Genomic DNA, 26,100 nt, shown 5'->3' with positions numbered 1-26,100 from the left:
ACAAAAAACAGTCAACTTCTATAGTTCACACTTGAAGAACAAACTCCCATGACAAATCCATAAAACGCCTACTGAGAAAGGAAAATGCAACGAGGAAGAAATGGCTGCTCCCAAGTCAGAAGAAGAGGCAAAGAAATTAGTTATTCACATCAATTCCCAGATGCCCAACAGAGTTGTATTACATAATAATTCACATTATAGTTTAAGTCCAAATAACCATTCGACCATGACTAGCGACCAAGTTTTGAATCCCCCTTTGCCCACAAAACCCTACTTGGGCAAATCACTTTAACCCTCAGGAAGGCAATGGCAAACGCCTTCTGAGCAAATCTTGAGAAGAAAACCCTATGCCAGGCCTTGGGCTTGCCATCCAACTTAAAGGCACACAACAACAAACCTGTCTTGGGATGGAAACTGAATGAATACCCTATGCCAAGAAAATGTGAGTGACATCTAAATGACTGGCCAGATAAAGTATAACTCTTAAGTTGGTGTGCTCTTAGGCATTGCAGTAGAGTCTTGCTAATTCAACCTGTATTATCCAACGCAGTCTGCCTCTCACCCGAATCCACAGCTGTTCCAATACATTGCGATGCTTTGGTGCTTTGTTGTTGTTTATTTGTTCAGTCGCTTCTGACTCTTCATGACCTAATGGACCAGGCCACGCCACAGCTCCCTGTTGACCGTCACTACCCCCAGCTACTTCAAGGTCGGCCCTTCTTCCTTTTTTCTCCCAAGCATCATTGTCTTCTCTAAGCTTTCCTGTCTTTTGGTGCTAAATTCATAAATGCAGTAATTACTACATAACGTTATCGTGAATTCAACTGCTTTTTCTGTCAATTTGTTTTAAAACATGATGTTTTGTTGCTTAATTTGTAAAATCATAACATAATTTTACATTTAATAGGCTTTTCCTTAATCCCTCCTTATTATCCAACATTTTTGCTTATCCAACGTTCTGCCGGACCATTTATGTTGGATATGTGAGAGTCTACTGTATTTCTTTAATGGCAAATTTGGCACGAGCAGCAGAAATCATGTGGAAAGACTAGGGAGATAGTAAAAAAAGAACAGGTCAACATGGTTCAGCTGACGTTTTATTCAGAGCTAATGCTATGCATGTGTGAAATGAAACAACCAGGGAAGCCTTGCATCAGTAAAAGCATTTTGAACCTTTAGGGGTCATTCAAAGGCCTCCAAAAAGGGACCCTGCTTGGAATGTACTAACTTTATCCAATGATACCTCTCACATTCATCAATTATGGAGCATAATCTGCCTTGTTGATGTCCAACTGTGAAACTGACCGTCTCACCAATGTATCGCCTTTTCGCATCAAACATTTGAGGCCGCCACCTTGCTTAGCCTCCCAGTCAGGTTGGCCCCGATGAGATAGGGGAAAGGGTTCATCCATGGCTAGTTGACTCTCTGTTGAATCCAAAAGCTTTTGCCTTTTGTAAAGGCTCAAGCTTCAGAAAGCCGTGAAAACAAGAGAATAATCTGGCTTTAAGACCCGGGAGGAGCCTCTCCAGTCCCCCCCCCCCCCCCAAAGTTAAATCTCCAGCCAATCCTCTTGGATGCATCAGGCACTTTACACCAGTGGGTGTTGCTCCTTGCCTGGAAAACTCTCCAGTGAGGCGCCCAAGTTTCACAGTGACAGCTTTCACCGCTCTTGGAAAAGGAAAAAGCAGGAGATCCAAGCGGCACAGATCTCTCCAGTACCCCAAATGCTTGTTCCCTGATGTCCGCTTGCCGGCTTTGGCCTCGTAAAGAAGATATCTTTCTCCCCATGCTGTCAGCTGGATAGCTGAGGGAGTTCTACTTCTGTCTCTCTTGGGGCACCATGTTCCTCTAAAGCTGAAGTGCAAGCTTCCTCTGTCCAGAGGCTGGAGTGGAAGCGAACCAAGTTGGGAAAGACTTCAGAGTCCAACTTGAAGGCCATCCCTGCACCTGGTGCTACCAAACCAGTGGTTTCTGTCATGATGTGGCCCAAAGCCAAGGAAGCACAGCAGCTGAACATCAGTATGAGACACTGGTTGGTCTTTTGCTCATGGTTTTTAGTGAGCTGGTCTTTTCAGCCCGCCAAGGCAGGATGTGCCAACCGGGAGACCCACCGATGTTGTCCTGGTCGGAATAACGATTGCTCTGACTTCTCCTGGAGAAGAACGCCCTGTTACTGTGACACATACTGTGAGAAGACGGGGGACTGCTGCGAAGATTATCACGCCATCTGTCAGGTATCAGGTGAGCTGCTCTTCTGTGGAGGAAAGGGTGACCCATTGGGTTGGCATCTCCAGGGCTCCATCGTGTCTTCTGCAGACAGTCAGTGAATGGTATGGGATATCCCTCTTTAGACATGTTCCTTTACTTCCAGGGTGGGTAACTGTGGCAGGCCTGGATGCCATGCTTATGCCCCTGTATCCTCTAGTAGCCACTGAAAAGTCAAAACAAACACCCACCAGGTGAAAGTTGGTTTCTGATTCTTAAAAATTGGGTAAGAAGGGCAGGGAAGTCTTTGTGATTTGAAAGGTATCTTGTTACACCTGGAGTCTTTTGGAAACAACAATTTACTCACTTTATTTGGACCCAGAAAAATGTTGGTCTGGGAAGCCTAAAGGTGTTGAGAGCCACAAAAAAAACATAATTGGGGGCTATACATTGTCCAGCCTTGCTTTACATCTTCCAAAACAATCTAAGCTATCCCTGCTCAATGGGGGAGGCTTCCAGGTCAAAATCCAATCCCACTGCTTTCCACCATACAATGAAAAGTTAACTTGATGTGCCTCTAGGAACCACATGCTGTGAGAACAATAGAATCCTAAAAGTTGGAAGGCATTCTAGGAACCATCTAGTCTGACCCCCACTAGTGTGAAAACTACCCCCAAAGCTCCACTCGGTTATAGCATCCCGCCTCTGTTCAAAGACCATCAAAGATAATGCCCCAGCCTTTGTTCAAAGACCATCATACTGGTGCATTTGGGCACACCTGGAGTTACACCATGTCACTTCTGGCCACTGTTTTGACGAATGTTGACCCATTTGAGAAGGCGTCTGTAAGGAGAGTGAGATAAACTACCTTGTACATTTGGCTCATTTTCCCCATCCTTGCTTTATACCAGTGGTTCCCAACCTGTGGTCTGCGGACCACCAGTGGTCCGCAAGAACTAAAACATGGTTCGCGGCCTCACCGTTACTACTACAGATAACACAGCCCAACAAAAAAAAACAACACTTTTTTTCTTGGCGTCTTCATTTTTAGGCCTGTTCCTGGGGTTATTTCAGGTGCTGATTCAGAAAATTGCACTGGATAGAATACATCAGCTCTAGATTATTCAATATGATTTTCTGTGGGTGAGCAGATGGCAACTACTGGATGGCATATGTTCTGTATCAGAAACTAGAGCTGATGTGGTCTATCCAATGCAATTTTCTGAATCAGAACCCCAAATAACCAAACCGAATCTAAAGTTGACCAAAAACTGATTCGTAACCCTTTTGGTACTAATGTTGGAGAGTGGTCCCTGGTCAAAGTGGTCCCTGGTCAAGTAGTCCTTGGTCCAAAAAAGGTTGGGAACCACTGCTTTAGAAAGACCTTGAATGGTACAAGGAAATCAGTTCTGATTTGTGGTCAATAAAAGCCACTGAGATGAATCCTGAACACACAAGTATAGGTTGTGTTTTCTTTGCCTTATCTCCCAACAATCTGAATTTGGCAAGGTTAGTCCCAATGAATCCTCTGTTATCCCATTGGTCATCCAAAAGCCTAATTAGAAAAAGTGAAATCGTTACATGGAAAAAAAGGAGATGTTCCTTGTTTTATAATATGCCATGTCTTTTGTTGGTGTTGGTGTTGCTTCAAGTTGTTTTTGATATACGGCAGCTGTAAGGCATGGTTTCTTGGTAAGATTTGTTCAGAAGGTGGTTCCCTTTGCTTTCCTCTGAGGCTGAGAGAGCAGATCTTTCCCAAGGTCACTCAGTGGATTTCTGTGGCCAAGCAGTGATTTAAACACCAGATTTCCAGAGTCCAATTCCAAAGCTAAAACACCAGCCTGGCTCTTAGTTATTGACAAAAAAAAAAAAACTACTCCAAGTTAACTCAAAAGTTGCAGCTAACGCCATTCTTCCACATTCTCTGGGATTCAGGGTACAGAACCCCAAAGAAAGTGAAAAATTGCTAATAAATTACTATTTGTTGATCCGAGATAACACCGCTTTAGAAATTTCTCAATTCAACGGTCAACTTCCCCTGGAAACAGAGCACAGAATTGCATTAGAAAGGAGATTCCTAGAGATGTTCTCTCTAGAAAAAGCATAATTGGGGTCCTGCAACAGAACTGGAAGAAGTTGACCATAGAATCACACTTCTGATTCTTAGAACATTTTCAATCCAATCTGCAAAAGTCAAACAATGCTACAACTTCCATGTGAGGACCAGAAGATACAAATCAACATGTATGAAACCTAAACCTACACATAAATCCTAGGTTTATGTGCCTCTTTGGTGGCAATGCATGTATTCATGGTTAAAACTGATGCTGACGGAATTGGTTGATTGGGAACTCCCATGTTCCTGGCGGGGGCTAATGGTAGCTACAGTTGAATGGTGCATGAAGGCCCTTGAGTTCCATGGAGCACAGGGCTGAACCAGCCTTTGGTGTCATTGGGGGAGGTAGGAGATTGGCGCCTGTAAACTATCCCTAATCTCCACGGAGATTAACCCGGTCCCAACTCAGCTCGATGACCACGCTGCTGGGGCATCGGCCAGCAAATAAAAGAGTCAGGAAGCTGGAAACCATGGAACTGCGCCTTGTTGGTTTAGAAAGCCATTCGCTCTCCAAAAGCCTTGTTCACTTCAGCCTCCAGCAATTTGCTTTTCGATGACCCGTCCGCTGGTCAATTTCAGCAGCTCATTTTCCAGACACAAACTTACATTTTTAACCTGTCTTTGCAACAGCTGATAGATTGGGGGACAGAAGAAGTTCCTCCGAAAATGTGTCTGCATTTTTGCCTCCCTCTTAAGGGATAATGTACTGACATGGAGAACAACTGATGGGCTAGATCAACGCAACAATGGAAAGGCAATAAAAGCATTTGTTAACAGCGCTTTTCCAAAACACCGTGGTTTTGGACAAGGAATTTCCTGTTATATAATCTTTTTCTGCACGTTGCCTTTACTGGCAGTATTTTGTGTACGCCATCCACCAAAAGGCACATTTTTGTCTGAGCGTTAGAGAAGTGGATTGCTCATTCTGAAATTGGTACAATTGGCCCTCTGGATTCACACAGCCTGTGTTCACGGATTCTACCACCCAGGGCTTGAAAACAGATCCTTTAAAAATCCCCAAAGCAAACTTTGGTTTTCCTGTTTTATCTCAAGGATGCTATGGCATTGTTATGGCATTGTTTTTAGTGGGACTTGAGCATCCACAGATTTTGGTATCCATGTGGGTCCTGGAACGAAACCCCAGCAGATACTGAGGGCCAATTATTTTACCATTTAGGACAAGTGGACCACAAGTTGTTCTCAACTTGTGGGTCCTCAGATGTTTTGGCCTTCAACTCCCAGAAATGCTAACAGCTGGAAAACTGGCCGGGATTTCTGGGAGTTGTAGGCCAAAACACCTGGGGATCCACAGGTTGAGAACCACTGATTTAGGATGTGTGTGTTATGTACATTCCCCTGAAAATGCAAATAGAATCAACTTCACCACATTGCTAGCTAAAACCACAGGGTTGAAAAGTTCCTTTTCTCTTTGAACTGCAATTCCCAGAATGCATCCTTCTTCCCAAGCTGGGGAATCAGTATGTATCCTGAAGAGTGGCTCTCCCACGCTTGCTCTCTGGGGATGGAGGTTGGAGAAGCCATGCCATCAGTGTTGGTATGATTGCATACAAAGACTATGAACTGGTATACTGTGTCCAATTCTGGCCACCACAATTGAAGGGAGATGTTGCCAAGCTGGAATGTGTCCAGAGGAGGGTGACTAAAATGATCAAGGGTCTGGAGAACAAGCCCTATGAGGAGCGACTTAAAGAGCTGGGTATGTTTAGACTGCAGAAGAGAAGGCTGAGAGGAGACATGATAGCCATATATAAATATGTGAGAGGAAGTCACAGGGAGGAGGGAGCAAGCTTGTTTTCTGCTTCCCTGAAGACTAGGACACGGAACAATGGCTTCAAACTACAAGAAAGGAGATTCCACCTGAACATTAGGAAGAACTTCTTGACTGTGAGAGCTGTTCAGCAGTGGAACTCTCTGCCCCGGAGTGTGGTGGAGGCTCCTTCTTTGGAGGCTTTAAAAAGAGGCTGGATGGCCATCTGTTGGGGGTGCTTTGAATGCGATTTTCCTGCTTCTTGGCAGGGGGTTGGACTGGATGGCCCACGAGGTCTCTTCCAACTTAATGATTCTATGATTATATGAACTGAAGAGCAGCCGGACACAGCTCCATCATACCATGGTCCCAGTGGCTGGTGAGGCCTCTTTCTTCTGGCTTCAAGGGAGTGAAGAGCAGTCAGGCACATCACCATCATGCTTTGGCCTCAGTGCTGCTGAGAAAACTTCTCTCCACTCCACCAGCCACTTCTGTGGCTTCTAAGGGAGAGATGAGTAGCTGAGCACAGCTCCATCATGTCTTGGTCCCAGCAGATGGTAAAGATATCAATCTTCATGTTCCAGTTGCAGTGCTCTGGCCACTGAGGGAGAGAAGAATATCGAGGCATAGCTCCACCATGTCTTGGCTCCAGTGGCTGGTGAGGGGCCATTCCTCCATATCCAACATTGCTTTGGATATTGAGGGAGAGAAGAGCAGCCAACCATAGCTCCATCATGTCTCAGTCTCAATGGACAGTGAGGACTTTTCTCTCCATGGTCCAGCTACTATTGCCCTGGCCTCTGAGGGAGAGGAGGTTAGCAAAGCCCAGCTCCATCATGTCTTGGTCCCAGCAAATGGTGAGGGACATCCATTCAGCCCCTGGTTGTTGCATAACAGGTCATCTTTTTATAATGGTTTTAGCTATCATTCTTGGTTGTTTTTATTTAGTGTTAAATTTATATTAACTGTTATATCCTTAAAGGTTATTTAAGTTTTTATTGTCGGTTATTTTGTTATTAAGTTGAGAATTAGGTTGCTTTTACAGTAGGGTCTCGCTTATCCAACCTTTGCTTATCCAACGTTCTGTATTATCCAACACAGTCGGCCTCCCGTCTGGATCCATAGCTGTTTCAATACATTGTGATGTTTTGGTGCTAAATTCGTAAATACAGCAATTTACTAGATAACGTTATTGTGTATTAAACTGCTTTTTCTGTTGATTTATTGTAAAACATGATATTTTGGTGCTTAATTTGTAAAATTATAACATAAGTTGATGTTTGTTGAAAATGAACAAAACCTGGCTACCAGTATTAAAAAACTCTAAAATTATAACAGTAAATAAAGAGCAACACTCAAACAGGGGAGCTCCAGACAAGAAACCATCAGCGACAGCTAATCACCTCTCAATAAAGGATTCTCCCAGGCAGTAACAAGCCACACCGAAAAACTATCAGGCCATCAAATGCTAACCAAGGTAGCCAATTGAAACATTCACACCTAGCTCCAACAGACAAGAGTCCTTTCCCTCACCCTGGATATTCCACAGATATGTAAATCCAGTTTTTCTAGTTTCCAACATACCTCACAACCTCTGAGGATGCCTGCCATAGATGTAGGCGAAATGTCAGGAGAGAATGATACCAGAACATGGCCATATAGCCCAAAAAACCTACAACAACTCAGTTTAATAGGCTCTTACTTAATCCCTCCTTATTATCCAACATTTTTGCTTATCCAATGTTCTGCCGGCCTGTTCATGTTGGATAAGTGAGACTCTACCGTACATTGTTCAATATGGTTTGTCCTGATGTAATTTTGTTTGAATGTTTTTCCTTTTTTGGCATTAAATGTTTGCCATACATGTTGGAAACCACCCTGAATCCCTTTGGGGAGATGGGGCAGTCTACAAATAAATTATTATTATTATTATTATTATTATTATTAAATTGAGCTGAGGAAGAAGGGTTTCTTTGTAAATTGAAACAGTGACCTCTCCAAGCCTGGCAGTAGATTATAGCCAGTGGTAAAAGGTGATGGGAAAGGTAGTCTTAAGCGCGGCCACTGGTCACAAGTCAGCGAAATCCCAGAAGACGCAGTCCTCCATGTCTCTGTTGGCTTTTTAGCCAAAGCAAATACATCCCAGTGACAGATAAGCGATGCATGAATGAACCGTTGGATAGGGCTATGGGAGAAAAAGAGCGCCGCTGATTCAGTGGGATGGAAAGATGGGAACCTACAGTCTTAGTCGGGGCCAAAGGCTTCCCGCTTGGAAAAGCAGATGACGACAAGAGATGGAGAAATAGGTTTCAAAAGCAGCCAAAGCAGACTTTGGAGAAATACCGAGAGAGATTTTGAACGCTCATCTTTGTCCAGTGACATCAGAAAAAATACTAGAGAGAACACAAAAGAGCCAGGAGTATGTCTGTTTTGTCCAATATGTTGGATTTCTGAACATTATACAATGGCATTGATAGCTTTTGAAGGGGTTGGACAAAATTTAGCCATGGTAAATATATGCTCCTTTGGATGCTTGAGTTCTATGGAATCCTGTGATTTGTCATTTTTATTAGGTACTAGCTTGGGTACCTGCCGATGCCCAGGTTATTTGAAAAAGGCATTGTTTGCTTTGGGGTGAAAGGTAATACATATCATTTAGTTAATGAGTATTTATTTATTTATTTATTTTGTGTCAAAAGCATTGCATAAATTAGTATAAAACTGATAAAATAGAAGGTGTGCAGGCGGCTAAATATCTTTTGACCAAAAACGGGCAACAGCAATGGCATTGTCTGTAGCCTCCAACAATTCCTCCTCTGTACATGAGGCAGGGCACAATTGACAAGCATACAGATGCAGAGTCGTCTGTTCTGCTCCACAGTTATACAAGATATGGGATTCTTTAAGGTAACACTATTTTTTATTTAAAACATAGCCATTGATTTCATTGTTTATGAATGCTCCCATTAGTAAATACAGAAGGATGTGGGTGAACTACGATTCCCAGAATCGTGGGTCAATCCTCCCCAAACCATGCCTGTATTCACAGTTGGGCATATTGGGTCTGTGTGCCATGCTTGGTCTAGATCTGTCATTGGTGGGGTTCAGTGTGCTCTGGGTGCAGGGTGAACTACAACTCCCACACAGGTAGGTTGGTTGCCTATGTTCTGTTGGTCACCAGCGTTCTGTGTTTGAAGTTTGGTTCAGATCTGTTATTGGTGGGGTTCACCCTGGATGCAGGGTGAACTGTAACTCTCACATGGGTGGGTCAGTTCCCCAAACCCCTCTAGTATGTTCTGTTGGTCATGGGGGTTTTGTGTCCCAAATTTGGTCCAGACCTGTAATTTGTGGGGGTTACAGTGGTCTGTGGAAGTCGATGAAGGTACTGCAAATCCCAGGGGCATCATTCATTTGAGTCTCAGTGGTTTCTGGAAGTGAATGAAGGTACTGCAATTCCCATCGGCCTTGGTCCATCCTTCCCTAATCTGCACCAAGATGTAAAGTGGGTCATGGAGGGGTCTGTGTGGCAAGTGTGGTCCAGGCCCATCATTCATGGGGGTCCCAGGATCAGGAAGTGAGGCAAATCCCATAATTCGCGGCAAGTGTGGTCCAGATCCATTGTTGGTTGGGTTCTCAGTGCTCTCTGGATGTAGGTGAACTGCAACTCTTAGAAATCAAGGTCAATTCCCCTGCCATGGGAAAGGGTAGGAAAGGGTTAAGGGAAAGGCAGTGGGTGGGGCAATGCAAATTCTACACAAATGGTAAGGAAGCCTGGGATGTCCATTCTGGAGGAAAAACAGAACCTCTAGGATTAAATTGTCCCCAAATGAAATCATTCCTTGGGTGGTAGGCAGTATGGTGTTTGGTGAGGACATTGGCAGGGGTTGGGAGACATGTTCATGGCGCTCCCTGTAATGTTCTTTGAGGGAGGGTGTTGGTGGCTCCTCAGCACTGTGGGTTAAAGCTGTTTGTGGAAGCGGGAGGCTATCTGTGCAAGTGGATGCCTCTGCCATATACACTTTATGTGTATAGATAGATGTATAGATAGACATAGATGTATAGATAGACATATAGACAGACAGACAGTCAGGCAGATAGATAGATAAATAAATACATAAATAAATAAATAGAAAATTCATTGTTGGGGAACTCAAGTTCTTCCCTGAATGATCAATCTCAAGATTCCCATAGCAGTTCAAGTGTAATTAATAACTGAGTACTGGATCATTTAGTATAGACAAGGAGACCCAATTACATAGGATTCTGGGTAGTTCCATTTCGACCAATCATTTTGGGGATTCAGTATCCCCCAGCCTTTGCTCTCAACTGATCCCATGGGCAGACAAAAGGGTTTGATTAATGGTTTGATTCACAAGACCAGGATTGGAATCCTTTCTCATCCACTGAAAGCCACTGGGTGCCTTTGGGCACACTGTTGACCCCAGAAAACCCCACAATAGGGGGGGGGGGGTTGTTGTTCATTCGTTCAGTCGTCTCCGACTCTTCGTGACCTCATGGACCAGCCCACGCCAGAGCTCCCTGTCGGCCGTTACCACCCCCAGCTCCCTCAAGGTCAGTCCAGTCACTTCAAGGATGCCATCCATCCATCTTGCCCTTGGTCGGCCCCTCTTCCTTTTGCCTTCCACTTTCCCCAGCATAATTGTCTTCTCTAGGCTTTCCTGTCTCCTCATGATGTGGCCAAAGTACTTCAACTTTGTCTCTAGTATCTTTCCCTCCAGTGAGCAGTCAGGCTTTATTTCCTGGAGGATGGACTGGTTGGATCTTCTCGCAGTCCAAGGCACTCTCAGAACTTTCCTCCAACACCACAGTTCAAAAGCATCGATCTTCCTTCGCTCAGCCTTCCCTAAGGTCCAGCTCTCACATCCGTAGGTGACTCCAGGGAATACCATGGCTTTGACTAGGCGGATCTTTGTTGCCAGTCTGATGTCTCTACTCTTTACTATTTTATCGAGACTTGACATTGCTCTCCTCCCAAGAAGTAAGTGTCTTCTGATTTCCTGGCCACAGTCTGCATCTGCAGTAATCTTTGCACCTAGAAATACAAAGTCTGTCACGGCCTCCACGGTTTCTCCCTCTATTTTCCAGTTGTCAATCATTCTTGTTGCCATAATCTTGGTTTTTTTGACGTTTAGCTGCAACCCGGCTTTTGCGCTTTCTTCTTTCACCTTGATTAAAAGGCTCCTCAACTCCTCCTCGCTTTCGGCCATCAGAGTGGTGTCATCTGCATATCTGAGGTTGTTAATGTTTATTCCAGCAATTTTCACCCCAGCTTTGCATTCATCCAGCCCCGCACATCGCATGATGTGTTCTGCATACAAGTTAAAAAGGTTGGGTGAGAGGATGCAGCCTTGCCGTACGCCTTTCCCAATCTTGAACCAGTCTGTTGTTCCGTGGTCAGTTCTTACTGTTGCTACTTGGTCCTTGTACAGATTCCTCAGGAGAGAGACAAGGTGGCTTGGTATGCCCATCCCACCAAGAACTTGCCACAATTTATTATGATCCACACAGTCAAAGGCTTTAGAATAGTCAATGAAGCAGAAGTAGATGTTTTTCTGAAACTCCCTGCCTTTCTCCATTATCCAGCGGATATTGGCAATTTGGTCTCTCGTTCCTCTACCTTTTCTAAACCCAGCTTGAACATCTGGCAACTCTCGCTCCATGTATTGCTGGAGTCTTCCTTGCAGGATCTTGAGCATTACCTTACTGGCATGAGAAATAAGGGCCACTGTACGGAAGTTGGAGCAGTCTTTCGCATTTCCCTTTTTTGGTATGGGGATATAAGTTGATTTTTTCCAGTCTGATGGCCATTCTTGTGTTTTCCATATTTGCTGGCAAATGGCATGCATCACCTTGACAGCATCATCTTTTAAGATTTTAAACAGTTCAGCTGGGATCCTGTCGTCTCCTGCTGCCTTGTTGTTAGCAATGCTTCTCAAGGCCCATTCAACCTCACTCCTCAGGATGTCTGGTTCTAATTCATTCACCACACCGTCAAAACTATCCTCAATATTATTATCCTTCCTATATAGATCTTCTGTATAGTCTCGCCACCTTCTCTTGATCTCTTCAGCTTCTGTTAGGTCCCTGCCATCTTTGTTTCTTATCATACCAATTTTTGCCTGAAATTTACCTCCAATGTTTCTAATTTTCTGGAAGAGGTCTCTTGTCCTTCCTATTCTGTTGTCTTCTTCCACTTCCATGCATTGCTTATTTAAAAATAGTTCCTTATCTCTTCTGGCTAACCTCTGGAATTGCGCATTTAACTGGGCATATCTCCCCTTATCCCTGTTTCCTTTTGCTTTCCTCCTTTCTTGGGCTACTTCCAGTGTCTCAGCAGACAACCATTTTGCCTTCTTGGTTTTCTTTTTCTTTGGGACGTACTTTGTTGCCACCTCCTGAACAATGTCTCGGACTTCTGTCCATAGTTCTTCTGGGACTCTGTTTACTAAATCTAGTCCTTCAAATCTGTTCTTCACTTCCACTGTATATTTGCTAGGAATGTTAGTGAGATCATATCTAACTGGTCTGTGTATTTTCCCTGATCTCTTTAGTTTTATTCTAAATTGGGCAATAAGAAGTTCGTGATCTGAGCTACAGTCAGCCCCAGGTCTTGTTTTCACCGACTGGATGGATGTCCGCCACCTTTGGCTGCAAAGGATGTAGTCAATCTGATTTCGGTGTTGACCGTCTGGTGAGGTCCATGTGTAAAGCCGCCTTTTAGGTTGTTGGAAGAGAGTATTCGTTATACACAGCGAGTTTTCCTGGCAAAATTCTATCAGCCTGCGTCCCGCTTCATTTTGTTCTCCCAGACCATGCTTGCCTGTGATCCCTGTTGTCATTTGACTTCCCACCTTGGCATTCCAGTCTCCTGTAATGAAAATAATGTCTCTTTTTGGTGTATTATCCAGTAGGTCCTGCAGATCCTCATAGAACTGATCTACTTCTGCTTCTTCAGCAGTTGTGGTTGGGGCGTATATTTGGATCACTGTGATGTTGAAAGGCTTTCCTTGCACTCGAATTGAGATCATTCTGTCATTTTTTGGGTTGTATCCAAGCACCGCTTTAGCAAATTTCTTATTAATTATGAAGGCTACTCCATTTCTTCGATGTTCCTCTTGTCCGCAGTAGTAGATCTGGTGGTCTTCTGATGTGAAGTGGCCCATTCCAGTCCATTTCAGTTCGCTGACCCCCAGAATGTCTATCTTTAGTCTTGACATCTCACCAATAACAACATTCAATTTGCCCTGGCTCATAGATCTTACATTCCAGGTTCCTATGGTGTGTTGATCTTTAGAGCATCGGATTCGTCGTTCACCTCCAGTACCGTCGGCCGCTAGCCTTCCTTTCAGCTTTGAGCTAGCTGCGTCATCACATCTGGGGCTAGTTGAACTTATCCTCTGCTCCTCCCCAGTAGCATTTTGGCCATCTTCCGACCTGGGAGTCCCATCTTCCAATGGCATACCGACATATCTCTGGTTGTACTGGTCCATTTAGTTTTCTTGGCAAGGATACTGGAGTGGTTTGCCATTGCCTTCCCCAGGGATCACGCTTGGTCTGACCTCTCTGCCACAACCGTCCCGTCTTGGGTGTCCCTTCACGGTTTCGCTCATGACATCATTGAGGTGCTCAAGCTCCAGCGCCCCGACAAGGCGGTGATCCTTTGCTGGAGGGGGGGGGGGGGGAAAGGCACACAATGTTGGGAAAGGCACACAACAACAACAAACATTGGCTTCAATTGTGCGCAATGGGATGCAGAGTGATTTTGTCTTCCTTTCTGGTTTGTTTGCTCGCAGCCTGGCTTAGGAAGTCAAAATGTGATTCAATGTCTGATTGTGTCGAAAGAGACGGAATGTCCCTCTTGCCCCATGGAGAGTTTTGATAAGAGACGTGTGGGACAGAGGGGCTGGGATCTGGCTTTGCTGGCTACATTGCCCCCCTTCTTTGTAGGCCATGGGATTTGGAAGCCTCCAGGCCAGACAGTTGAGCGGGAGGCGTCTCTGAGAAGCAAAGGGGATGCAGTGAGTCAGAAGGAAGGGCAAGCTAACATGTTTTGCCAATGGAGACAGGCGGCTTATTAATTGGAGGGGCTGCGGGGGTCTATTTGACCACCCTGAATTCCTCTGGAGTGATGCTGATGAAAGAGTGCGTCTGGGAACGGTTCCATTCCCACTTGATTTCGATCCTACTCTCCTCCCCCTTCCCCACCTCTTTATCCTTTCCGCATGCCACCCATCTGTGCCTGTCTGTTCCGTTCTGCACCCTCTAACCTCCCCTGTTTGAATCGCCTCTGCCTCTGGTGGTCCCTTGTTCCCCTGATCTGTTTTTGGCCCTGTTTTGTGTCCGCTTTCTTGTGCTTGGCCTTCTTTTCCAGCAGCTGTGGATTGCGTGGTGGGGCCGTGGGGACCCTGGAGCGACTGCAGCTCTCTCTGTGGCACTGGGAGCAAAGACCGCATGCGCCAGGTCACGGTGCCGCCGCGGAACAGAGGAACCCCCTGCCCGGACCTGAAGCAGAGGCGAGGCTGCCTGGGGGACAACCCGGTTTGCGAGACAGCCAAAGGTAACGCCAGAAAGTGTGTGATCAATAACACAAAGGAAACACAATTCAGAAACCTGTCTTGGGTGATCACAGCAGGCCATCAACAGCTGCCCTTCACTTGTTTCGGATGACAACTCCCATTGTCCAGTGGTCAATCCAACACATCTGGAGCTGATCTGAGTCATGGTATTGGCCCTACTATTAGATGGAAGGAAGTGGTCAATTTGTGAGGTCAGGGGTCACAGCTGTTGCCTGTCTGGAATGACCATTTAGGCAGTCAGTTCACACAGCCTTTGCTTTTTCCTTTAACAGAGGTGTCTAAGATCCTGCCTGATTCTTTTAAGAGGGACTTTAAGGACCCATGGAGAAGACCTCACATGCTCCTGAAGCATAAGATGCCAAGGTAGGAATCCGATCAGGAAACCTGCCGCTGCATGTTGCATTGTGTACCTGTATCAATCTGGGTGGGCACATGTTAACAATTGAGTTCTGCATGCTACAATTAATTCATGTCAAGCCTAGAGGAAACCTTCACAAATCCAAAATATGTCTTTCCTAGCTATGGGTTGCTGCTGATGCCTGCTGTTGGCCTTCTTGTATTGTTTGGCCCCACTGTCTGCTTGGGGGCGAGAGCTGCCATGACAATTTTCCACAGTAGCTGGAGTGAACAATTGTGGCTGCGAAGGCCTGGTGGGAAAGGGAAATGGCGCTGTGCCACCTGGACTATTCTTACTGCCCTTGTCCTCCGATCAAAGGCTCATGTCTGTAGAAGGGGACCCACTAACAAAGGAGGTAGCTTCCGTGGCCAATTGAAAACACAAAGGTGGCCCACCATGTTGGTTCATGAGAAAAAGAGACAAATGCTGCGGTTGAAGGTCCAACTCAAATTGGGGGCGGAGGGGGAGCATTTGCGCTTTTGAGTTCTCCAGGAGTTCTCATCCTGTGGATTGCTAGAGAACCCTCAAACTTGCATCCTGAGCTTGAGGAGTCTTGGGCTGAAATCCTACCTTTGGAAGTGTATGATAAAGCTCAGCAAAAAGGGCACTATGACCCGGGGGTGGGGGGGTAGGACAGAGAAGCTTTCAGGCATGGCTCTATAGCCAGACACAGTGCGTCAAACATCTTGAGGGAGCTTTCAAGAAGGCCTTCCACCCATTAACTTTATTGGAGAGGTTGAAGCAGCTAAAGAATGGATTTGGGGGGGGGGGGCAGTTTGGTCAGCTCACCTATTTGTCCTCTTCTAAACTGTCCCCACAAACCTACCTTTTCTAACCAGGTTAGACCAGATCCATCCCAACATGGAAAGAAAAGCGAACCCTCTTTCTACCTCAGTGGTATCCTCATTTTCTTCTCCACTTCCCCTCGATTGTTCATTGGGTTTCTGAGCAGAGAGAAGACAAGATCCAGAACATAAGCCACCTCCCTCCTCTCCTTTTGCCTTGTGATCCCATGTTGCTCCCATCGCCTCTTCACCCAGGGCTTTGGTAAATGGGGGAATGGAATTTTAAGCAGGATTATTAGTGGGGGATTATCTCAAACTGGCATCTCCAAGTGAAAAGCCAAAAAACAGGGTGGTGGAGAGGAGCACGACGATGAGAGGAGCCCCATATTCTCTGAGCCCTCTCCTTGCCTGTAACGCAGAGCATCGGTGCCCCCAGGAAGAGAGTTTCCATAGAGCTTTACCTTGTTAACTTGGCCATCATTTGTAAAGTTCATGGTCTGACTGAAGTGCATTCGCATCACACTGAGGACCACGTGTTTGGCAGAGATGGCCAGCTGTGCTCAATTATATCTTAATTTTTTTCAACCAAAGGATAGTCTGACTTATGCCTTTTAATGCAGGACCAGGTTGTGGATGAAGAACTAGACAAACTGTGAGGAGAGAGAGAGAAAAATCAAGTTGAATTCTTTCATATGATCCAGTCAGTTTCTGGATGTCACTTATGGGTGGATGAACCTATTTCTTTCTGGGCAGTATCAATTGATTTGCTGTTATCCGTTGGGTCAGGCCTGTAACCTGGCTTCAGGAAAGGCAAAAGCTGCACATCACAACTGTTGAACTTGACTCAGCCCTTAGAAGATGGTTTTGAAAGGCAGCAGATTACAGGAGCTGTCTTCATAGACCTGTCAGTAGCCTATGACACTGTAAATCAGGGGTCCCCAAACACAGGCCCGCGGGCTGGATGCGGCCCGCCAAGGGCATTTATCCAGCCTGCGCTGCCTGGCCTGGGCTGGCACAAAGCCCCTAGCCGTTTTCTCCCTCTGGAGCAGCTTCAGGTGGGGTCGCGCCGGACCAGGCCTCTCCCTCTTTCTTTCCTTTCTTCCTTCCTTCCCCTTGCCCCTTTCAGTCCCCTTCCCCTTCCTTTCCCCTCCTTCCCTCCCTTCCTTTCCTTCTTCTTTCCTTCCTTCCCTTCCCTGGCTTGGAGAAGCCAGCGTTGCCTGGCCATGCCCACCCGGCACCGCCTCTGCTTGTTCTCCTGGCGCGGCTGGGAGGGGAACAGGAGGCGCCTCATGGCCGCAGATCTTCTGCTGCTGTGCTCTCTTGTTCTCCGTGGCCATGAGATGCCTCCTGCTTCCCTCCCAGCCACGCCAGGAGAACAAGCAGAGGCGGCGCCTGGCCCGGTGTCCCCACGGAGAGAAGGAAGAAGGAAGGAAAGGAAGGGAGGGAAGGAGGGAGAGGAAAGGAGAAGGAAGGGGAAGGGAGGGAAGGAAGGAAGGAAAGAAGGGAAAGGGGAGAGAAAGGGGGAAGGAAGGAAGGAAGGAAAGAGGGAGAACCCTGGTCCGGCCAAGTTTGGTCCAGATCCAACATTGTTTGAGTCCACAGTGATCTCTGGATGTAGGTAAACTACAACTCAAAAACCAAAGGATACTGCCCACCAAACCCTTCCAGTATTTTCTCTTGGTCATGGGAGGACTGTGTGCCAAGTTTGGTTCCATTCCATCATTGGCGGCGGGGGGGGGGGGGGGGGGTTCATAATGTTCTTTGATTATAAATCCCAGGAACTACAACTCCCAAATGTCAAAATCATTTTTTTTGAGTGAAGGACATACATTGGGTTGTTAAATGTCCAGTGGTTTTTGATTTCTGTTAATCCCACAAATGAACATTACATTTTTATTTATATAGATTTATTTCCTATATTTATACCCTTTCTCTGAAATAGAGCACCTGCTATTCATTTGTGGCTTCCCATCCAAATACTAACCAGAACTGGCCCTGCTTAGCATTCAAGATCAGAGACATTTAATCTTTCATTGACTTTGCCAGGTATTATTCTTCTGTACAGTCGTCTCTGTGACCCCCTGTGACCCAACTTGTACAGGCAGTCTCCAAGTTACAAACAAATTATGTAGTTTTGTCCTCACTGTAGGCTGAACAGTAAACATATTCATGGATTCCCTGCTGTTATATTAAGACTGTTACACATGCTGTGACATGCTTGAAATCAAAATTTCATTTATTTGTAATTAGAAATAAATATTTCACAATGTATATTACATATTGTTTTTGTGATTCATCACTATGCTTTATGTTCAGATTGTAACAATAAAAATACATCCTGCATATCAGATATTTACATTACGATTCATATAAATAGCAAAATAAGACATGTGCAGTGTGCATAGGAATTTGGTCATGGTTTTTTTTTTTTTAAACTATAGTCCGGCCCTCCAATGGTCAGAGGGACAGTAATCTGGCCCCCTGTTTAAAAAGTTTGGGGACCCCTGCTGTAAATCATCGCCTTCTCCTGAGGAAAATTTATAATATCACAAAGGACTATCACCTCACCCACCTCATAGGAAATCTGTTACAAAACAGGAGCTTCTTTGTTGAGTTCCAGGGCCAAAGAAGCAGATGGTAAAAACAGAAGAACGACCTGCCTCAGGGAAGCATGTTCCATCAATGTTCAACATTTACACAAATGACCAGCACTGCCAGAAGAGACAGAGAGTTTCATCTATGCTGATGATCGTGCCATCATCACTCAAGCAAGGAGCTTTGAGATGGTTGAACAGAAGTTCTCCGAAGCTCTAGGTGCTCTTATTGCCTATTACAGAAAGAACCAGCTGATTCCAAATCCATCTAAAACACAGACGTGTTCTTTTCATCTTAAGAACAGAGAAGCATCCCGAGCTCTGAGGATTACCTGGGAAGGAATCCCACTAGAGCATTGCAGTACACCCGAATACCTGGGAGTTATCCTGGACCATTCTCTGACCTACAAGAAGCACTGCCTGAATATCAAGCAAAAAGTGGGCACTAGAAACAATATCATATGAAAGCTGACTGTTAAACCTGAGGATCACAACCAGATACAGTGAAGACATCTGCCCTTGCGCTTTGCTACTCTGCTGCTGAGTATGCATGCCCAGTGGGGAACACATCTCACCACACTAAAACAGTGGGTGTGGTTCTTAATGAGACATGCCGCATTATCATGGGGTGTCTGCGCCCTACACTGCAGAAATTACATTGTTTAGCCGGTATTGCGCCCCCTGACATCCGCTGGGAAATAGCTCCCAATAGTGAAAGGACCAAGGCAATGACATCTTTGGCCCATCCCCTGTTCGGATATCAGCCAGCACGCCAATGACTTAAATCAAGAAATAGTTTTCTAAGATCTACAGAGACACTGCTGGAACACTTCAGCAAGCGAGAGTCCAAAAGTGGCAGGCTGAAACACCTCAGGAAGCAAGAGTCCAAAAGTGGCAGGCTAAAACCCAGAACCTCAACCAATGAGTGATACCAAATGAGAGACTCCCTCCTGGGCACACAGAAAACTGGGCAACTTGGAAGGCGCTGAACAGACTGCGCTCTGGCACCACAAGAGGCAGAGATAATCTTAAGAAATGGGGCTACAAAGTGGAGTCCATGATGTGCGAGTGTGGAGAAGAGCAAACCACAGACCACCTACTGCAATGCAACCTGAGCTCTGCCACATGCACAGTGGAGGACCTTCTTATAGCAACACCAGAAGCACTCCAAGTGGCAGCTACTGGTCAAAGGACATTTAATAGAATGCCAGTTTTCAAACTTTGTGTGTGTGTGCGTGTGTTTTAAATACAATACAACTGATCACTCCTGATATGATAAATAATATAGTCCTGTAAACTATTTAAATCTCTAGTTTGATAGGTTTTGAGCAATGAAGAACAGTGTCATCTTGGATGGATGAGTAAAATAGGGCCAGTAGTTTCAGTCCTCCTCTGAGTAGAAGAGGCACAGAGCATTAAACATCCCAAAACGTTATAACTACAGGTCAGGTCCCTTATCTGGAATGCTGAAATCCTCTATAATCCAAGATTGTCCACTTGGGGGGCTGAGAGAGTGATACCGTTGCTTTCAGTGGACACAGATGTTGTTTTGTGCCAAATCATTAAAAAATTATGTGGATCTGGTGGCCTTCAAGCTCCATATGTCTGGTATATATGAAACATCAGTGCATTTCATGTTTAGACTTGGGCCTAATCTCCAAGTCTTGGGAGATGTCAGAAGGGATTTGCCTTTGATGAAGAAGGTGTGGGACTTGCCCAGGGTCATCCACTGGGTTTCCGTGGCCGAGTGGGGATCCGAACCCTGGTCTCCAGAGTCCTAGTCCAATGCTCAAAGCAGAACGCCATGTTGGCTTGAGGGAATGCACCTTCACTGTGTTTTTCAGCTACTGCATCTACTTCCGCCTGAAGCAGGCCAGCCTTGCCTGCCATCTGCATTTCTGGAGCAGCCAACTGGTGAGGGAGCGTCGGGTTTGTGTGGAGTGCCAAGGGGGAGCTGTGGGCAGCAAGAAGAGGTGCCAAGGGGACGGCCTACAGGGATCCAGGTGGGTAGCTTCCAGGTGCCCTCTTCATTCCCCATTCTCCAGCTGGATGCATGCATGTGTTGTTGGAATCATATACTACCTATTAGGGTTGTGTGATCCGTTAAAAATGGTTCAAAAGTAATTACAAAACTGGGGGCACTGGTGCTTCATTTCTAAAGTGTTTCTAAAGTATACTTACTGAAAAATTCGTTACTATAATGAGAGTAATGAAATTTTGTTACTATTTCGTTACTGTAATTGCGCATGCACATAATTAAATTACTAGGGGAAAATTCAGGGGCCCCTTTCTCCCTCATTTTTAAAACTATTGGGGTAAAACTTGCTACAATGGTAGAACACATTTACCACTGTTAGCCCAACAAATTTCAGAATGTTTCACTTATCCACTGATTTTTAGGGAATTTTCAAAGTTTTTATAAAAACTTTTAAAAAAGAAAATACAAGAGCTATTTCCTTGAATTTTCTGTACAATGACAGGAGATAACAGGGGACCATTTCCCCAGTTTCCAGAAATATTCATACATTTACTGATTTTAGTGATTTAAAAATGTTTTGACAAAAAACATTTTTTTAAAAAAGCCGTGTGATGAAATATTGATCTTTAACTGTAAGTTAAGCGTAGTTATGTATATGTGTCTCTACAGTTAAATATGATTGTATGTATGTATGTATGTATGTATGTATATGTGTGTGTGTGTGTATATATATATATATATATATATATGTGTGCTTAGATGGTCGAATATTATTATGTGTATGTGTTCAGGAGGTAAAAGACAGTTATGGATGTACATAAAGGGTTAGCCATTTAGAAATGGCAGAACTAGGGTGATGGGACCAAGCTCAGAACTCTGAGTTAGGTTGCCAAGGAGAAAGGGGTGGAGCCAACTGCACTTACCAGAAGCAGACATTTTGAGGCTTCAGTCCTTTGGTCATTAAGCCAAAGGGAAGGTGGTTCAAACGTGTGGTGAACCAATCTAAGGGAAAGCTTTTAGCCTGAATGATTTAAATAAGTCAAGGGAACTTATTTAAGTTTGTGGTTTAACTGTGTGCTAATAGGAGAAGAAAGCCCACTGGGAATCTTTGCTTCAGCAGGAAGCTGAAGGGAGACAAGGGCATTAGCCGACCTTAATCTGTCAAATAAGGAAACATATTTAGAAGTGTAAAAACTAAAGAACTAGTTGGTGAAGTAAAAGACATCCTAAGTTATATTAAAGTTTGTTGAAACTGTAACTCATAAAGCTTTATACCTCAGGAGAAGAGAACTCTGAAACCATTAAGACCCTTCCATACTCCAAATAAACTTGTTCTTGTTTTAGTAACTCAAGTCTCAGTGTACTATTCCAAAGGGGGGGGGGACCCTACACACCAAAAGAAACACTACAGAGTGGTATTATTATTATTATTATTATTATTATTATTAAACTTTATTTGTACCCCGCTAGCATCTCCCGAAGGACTCGATGCAGCTTACAAAGGCCAAGGACTCAAACAACAGCAACAGACAATAACAATATAATACAAGCAAATTAAAAACATAAGCAGTGAATCTATTTGAAAATAGGGGAATCCATTAATAAACTAAATAGGAAACCCTTATTAATTGGTGACAGCATAGCCTAGTACCTCACAGATTGTATACTAGATTAAATAGAATATCAGACAACGAAGAGGAAGCCTTTACAAGCCGCTACAACGATCTCATTGAATGTCTCTCATAATAACAATTTAATGTCTCTCATATTAACCATCAGAAACCAATATTAACCAATTCTACATTTTCATAGACTCCTAGAGTTGGAGGGGACTCCCAAAAGCCATCTAACCCAACCCCTTCTTCCAGGCAGAAGGGAACCATCAAAACTCTACTGACAGATGGCTATCCAGCCTCTATGTCATGAATGACTTTTCAATAACTTTAAAGCATAGGTTCTTTTTATTGTAATTTCCAGTGTGAGAGGGTATCTCAGATTACAGAAAAACATTTAGACAAAGAATGACATTGGACATACAGACATACAGATTCTATGCAACTACATTGGATTTACAATTACATTGGTTAACAAACAAACAAACAAACAAACAAACAAACAAAGGGAATTACATTTTTACTCAACATTCACACCAAGTGTACATGCATTCATCCTCAGGCATTCAAGTATTACCATATCATTTTCTCCCTCCTTGGAGAAGCACCTGTTAGGCCAGACCCTGATTTCCTGCAGCCTGCCAATGCAGAGTTCCAAAACTTCCATAACACCAAAACTTCAGAATGCCGAAATGCCAAAACTTCTTTCCCTAAGAACAATGCCAAGGACCAGATCTCTGTTTTCCATACAGCAGAACCTGACTCCCTGCACAAAATCTAGGACTCCAAAAGCACATTTCTTCCTCTTCCCTTGAGAAAGAATCCCCAAAGTGACCAGAATCATGCTTTCCCATAGCATATCTGTCACTCTCCTTAGGTACACTATCTCTCTCCTTCCCATGGAGCAGAGCATAGCAGGTGAACAGCGTCTCTGTCTGTCACAATTTGAGCATTATTAGACTGAGTCTTTTATAGGAATATTCTGTTGATGTAGTCCCAAAGTTGTAAATTAATAATAGACGACTTCCATCCTGGTTCCATCTTAGTTTCCTGGCCAGATGTTGATCTTCTTGATTGGTGTTGATCTTATGTTGACTTCCTTCTTAACATTTCCTTAACTTGAAAGAACCATTGTCACAGTTCTTATCAATTCTCATTAGCAGGTTTTGATCACAGTTCCAGCAAGCAGGTAGTAGTCATTGCAGGCCTTAATATTATACTGGTGTTTCCAAAATTATTAACTCCAACCACACATCCTTCCATTCTTCCATTCATTCCCACACATCATATTGAATTCATATCTGTCAAATCTGCACATTGAATTTCTTGTGACATTCCCCCTCTTGCATATAGATTTCATTTTTAAATCTATATGCAACATATAGTAAGGTAACTTCTTTTTTTAAAAAAAATATTTTTATTGTTTTATCATAGTTATTACCTTTGTTATACATTTGTTATAGCAGTTACTTCTAAATTTCAGTTGTATCGAAATCTCAATTTCTTGAAGCAGCATCATTTTCACAATTACAAGTAACAATGCTTCCCCTATGAGCCATCCATTTAGGGATTTCTTCCCAGCCTAGCACAGAGATTTACTTACCAGAAGTATTAGCTAATCCTCTTTGCAGATTCAACCATTCGTTGGCACTCTTGCTGCCTGCTGTGAGGGAGGGACAAATTTCTCTCTCTGCTACCCTGATTGGTGCTTTCTGGTGGTGCTGCAGTCTGGGATGTAGTTTAGGGCAGGGCCTTTTGAATTCTCTGGCATAGGGCTCCTCCCTTCCCAAACTACATTTCGCAGAGTTCTGTGCTGTTGCCAGAAAACACTGCTCCCTCTGTTCCCCTCTCCTAATGGCGAGAGAGAGGCCATTAATTTATAGAAGAAAGGCAAGGCTGGCACTAAGGCAGGCTTTTTGGCTTTGCTTTTTGAGCTTTGCTTCCTTGCACTGAATATGAAACTGACTTCGGGAGATGTATTGTTGAAGGCTTTCATGGCTGGAATCACTGGGTTGTTGTAGGTTTTTCGGGCTGTATGGCCATGTTCTAGAAGCAGTTTTGCCCGCATCTATAGCAGGCATCCTCAAAGGTTGTGAGGTCTGTTGGAAACTAGAAAAATTGGGTTTATATATCTGTGGAAAGTTTGGGTGGGAGAAAGAACTGTTGTATGTTGGAGATAAGTGTCAATGTTTCAACTGGCCACCTTGATTAGCATTGGATGGTCTGAGAGTTTTTAGGTGTGGCTTGTTTCTGCCTGGGGGAATCCTTTGTTGAGAGTTGATTAGTTGTTCCTGATTGTTTCTTGTCTGGAGTTCCCCTGTGTTTGAGTTTTGTTCTTTACTTACTGTTATTATTTTAGAGGTTTTTTAAATATTGGTAGCCAGATTTTGTTCATTTTCATGGTTTCTTCCTTTCTGTTGAAGTTGTCCACATGCTTGTGGATTTCAATGGCCTCTCTGTGTAGCCTGACATGGTAGCTGTTAGAGTGGTCCAGCATTTCTGTGTTCTCAAATAATATGCTATGTCCACAGCATGCAGCTGTGGACAAGTCTACATAGGGAACACCAAACGCAGCATTGCCCAGACATGAATCAAGAAACATGAAAGGCACTGCAGACTACTTCAACCAGAGAAGTCAGCCATAGCAGAGCACCTGATGAACCAACCTGGACACAGCATATTATTTCACTTTCACAGATCCCCGTGAAAGTGAAAAACCATGGATTATAAAAATTGATGTATTTTGAGAGAAAACCTTTCGGATCTTCCAGCACAGCTTTACAATCAACTTCTGGCAAAAGTTGACCATGGTATCACACTGGAGGATCTAGAGCATTGGTTTTCAAAGTGTGCTCCGTGGAGCCCTTGTGGCTCCATGAAGCATACTGAGAGGCTCCGTGCTTCCCTCCTCCTCTTCCTCACTCCTTTTCCTCCCACTCCAGTTTTCCCTCCTCCTTCCTGCTCCTCCCACTCGCCCACCTCCCTTGTCCCCCAAAGCCTTTCCTCCTCTCCTTCCTTATGGCCAAAAGCCTTTTTTCCTCGTCTTCTGTGCTTCTAAAACTTTATTTTCCTCTCACAACTCAGGGTTGCTTTGACTGTGCTTTTCTTGCATGGCAAAAGGGAGCTGAACTGGATGGCCCCCGGGGTTTCTATTATTATTATTATTATTATTATTATTATTATTATTATTATTATTACAAAGACTGGGTAGCCACCTGTTGGAGGTGCTTTGATTGTGCTGTATAAGCGCTAACCATTCTTGCACAGCTGACTCGATTTCCTTGTTTCCTTATAGAACATTCTGGACCGCCGCCTCCATTGCTGGCTGTCAAGGATCCTGGGTTCAAGAGTCACTACAGGACAACTGTGTCTGTCCGGAACTTTCCTTTATTTTTGTATGACGCCGCGTCGAGCGGGACAAAGGCCCAGAGAGGGAGAAGTGAAGGAAATTCCAAATGCAAAACTGACACTGCTTTATCTTACCTCGGCTTCCGTATCAATCCATGCTCTGTAGCCCTTGTCCTGTGCCTCTGCCTAATCCATTTTCTTTCTTTTCTTTTTAGTGGCTATGTCACTCCATTGCTATTGCTACAACAGGAGAGCTTCTTTTTCAGCAATGACACCTTTAAAAACATTGGTACAAAGGAGCCAACGGAAGCTTCTCTTTTTTTGCAGAGCTTGGAAGTTAATTACCGTACATCACACCCTTTGTCATGAGTTACTTTTTGTTTTTGGAACGTCGGCATAGCGCTGCAACACCGTAAACTGGTGCAAAGTATTTTTATTTGCAGGACAAACAGTGGACTCGGGTTACTTCTACAGTGTAACCAACACTGAAAAGCCAATGGTGTTTTGATAAGAATGCTCCAGATTTTACGTCGTTTTTTTACCAATACTTAGCGGGATTTGTTTGTGCCCAGATCAAAAATCTCTTAAACTCATCTTTGATCCTAATTCTGTCTTCTGATATGTTGGTGCTGGTGGAAAATGTCAGGAACATCCCTTCTAGTCCTGTATTAAAGTTGCTTCTAAATGTGTTGAACAAA

General features: G+C 44.3%; 1 protein-coding gene across 1 annotated transcript; it reads left to right on the top strand.

The window, feature by feature from the left end:
* Positions 1 to 1,584: 1,584 nt before the first annotated feature.
* LOC132781626 (somatomedin-B and thrombospondin type-1 domain-containing protein-like) lies at positions 1,585 to 26,100 on the top strand. The gene is made up of 5 exons (XM_060785933.2): positions 1,585 to 2,242; positions 14,486 to 14,668; positions 14,960 to 15,050; positions 20,308 to 20,466; positions 25,350 to 26,100. The coding sequence occupies exons 1-5, from the start codon at positions 1,978 to 1,980 to the stop codon at positions 25,453 to 25,455; spliced, it is 804 nt and encodes a 267-aa protein (XP_060641916.2). The 5' UTR covers positions 1,585 to 1,977; the 3' UTR covers positions 25,456 to 26,100.

Source organism: Anolis sagrei, chromosome X (assembly GCF_037176765.1).
Source record: "Anolis sagrei isolate rAnoSag1 chromosome X, rAnoSag1.mat, whole genome shotgun sequence".
Taxonomy (NCBI): Eukaryota; Metazoa; Chordata; class Lepidosauria; order Squamata; family Dactyloidae; genus Anolis; species Anolis sagrei.
The sequence above is the reverse complement of the archived record's forward strand: the minus strand, read 5'-3'. Positions and strand labels throughout refer to the sequence as shown.

What these genes read in the sequence shown, in the direction of transcription:
- LOC132781626 (XM_060785933.2), top strand. Translation starts at nt 1,978, where the DNA reads ATGATGTGGCCCAAAGCCAAGGAAGCACAGCAGCTGAACATCAGTATG. An exon ending in CTGAAGCATAAGATGCCAAG is followed by an intron (nt 15,051 to 20,307) that starts GTAGGAATCCGA and finishes TGTGTTTTTCAG; the next exon opens with CTACTGCATCTACTTCCGCC. An exon ending in GACGGCCTACAGGGATCCAG is followed by an intron (nt 20,467 to 25,349) that starts GTGGGTAGCTTC and finishes GTTTCCTTATAG; the next exon opens with AACATTCTGGACCGCCGCCT.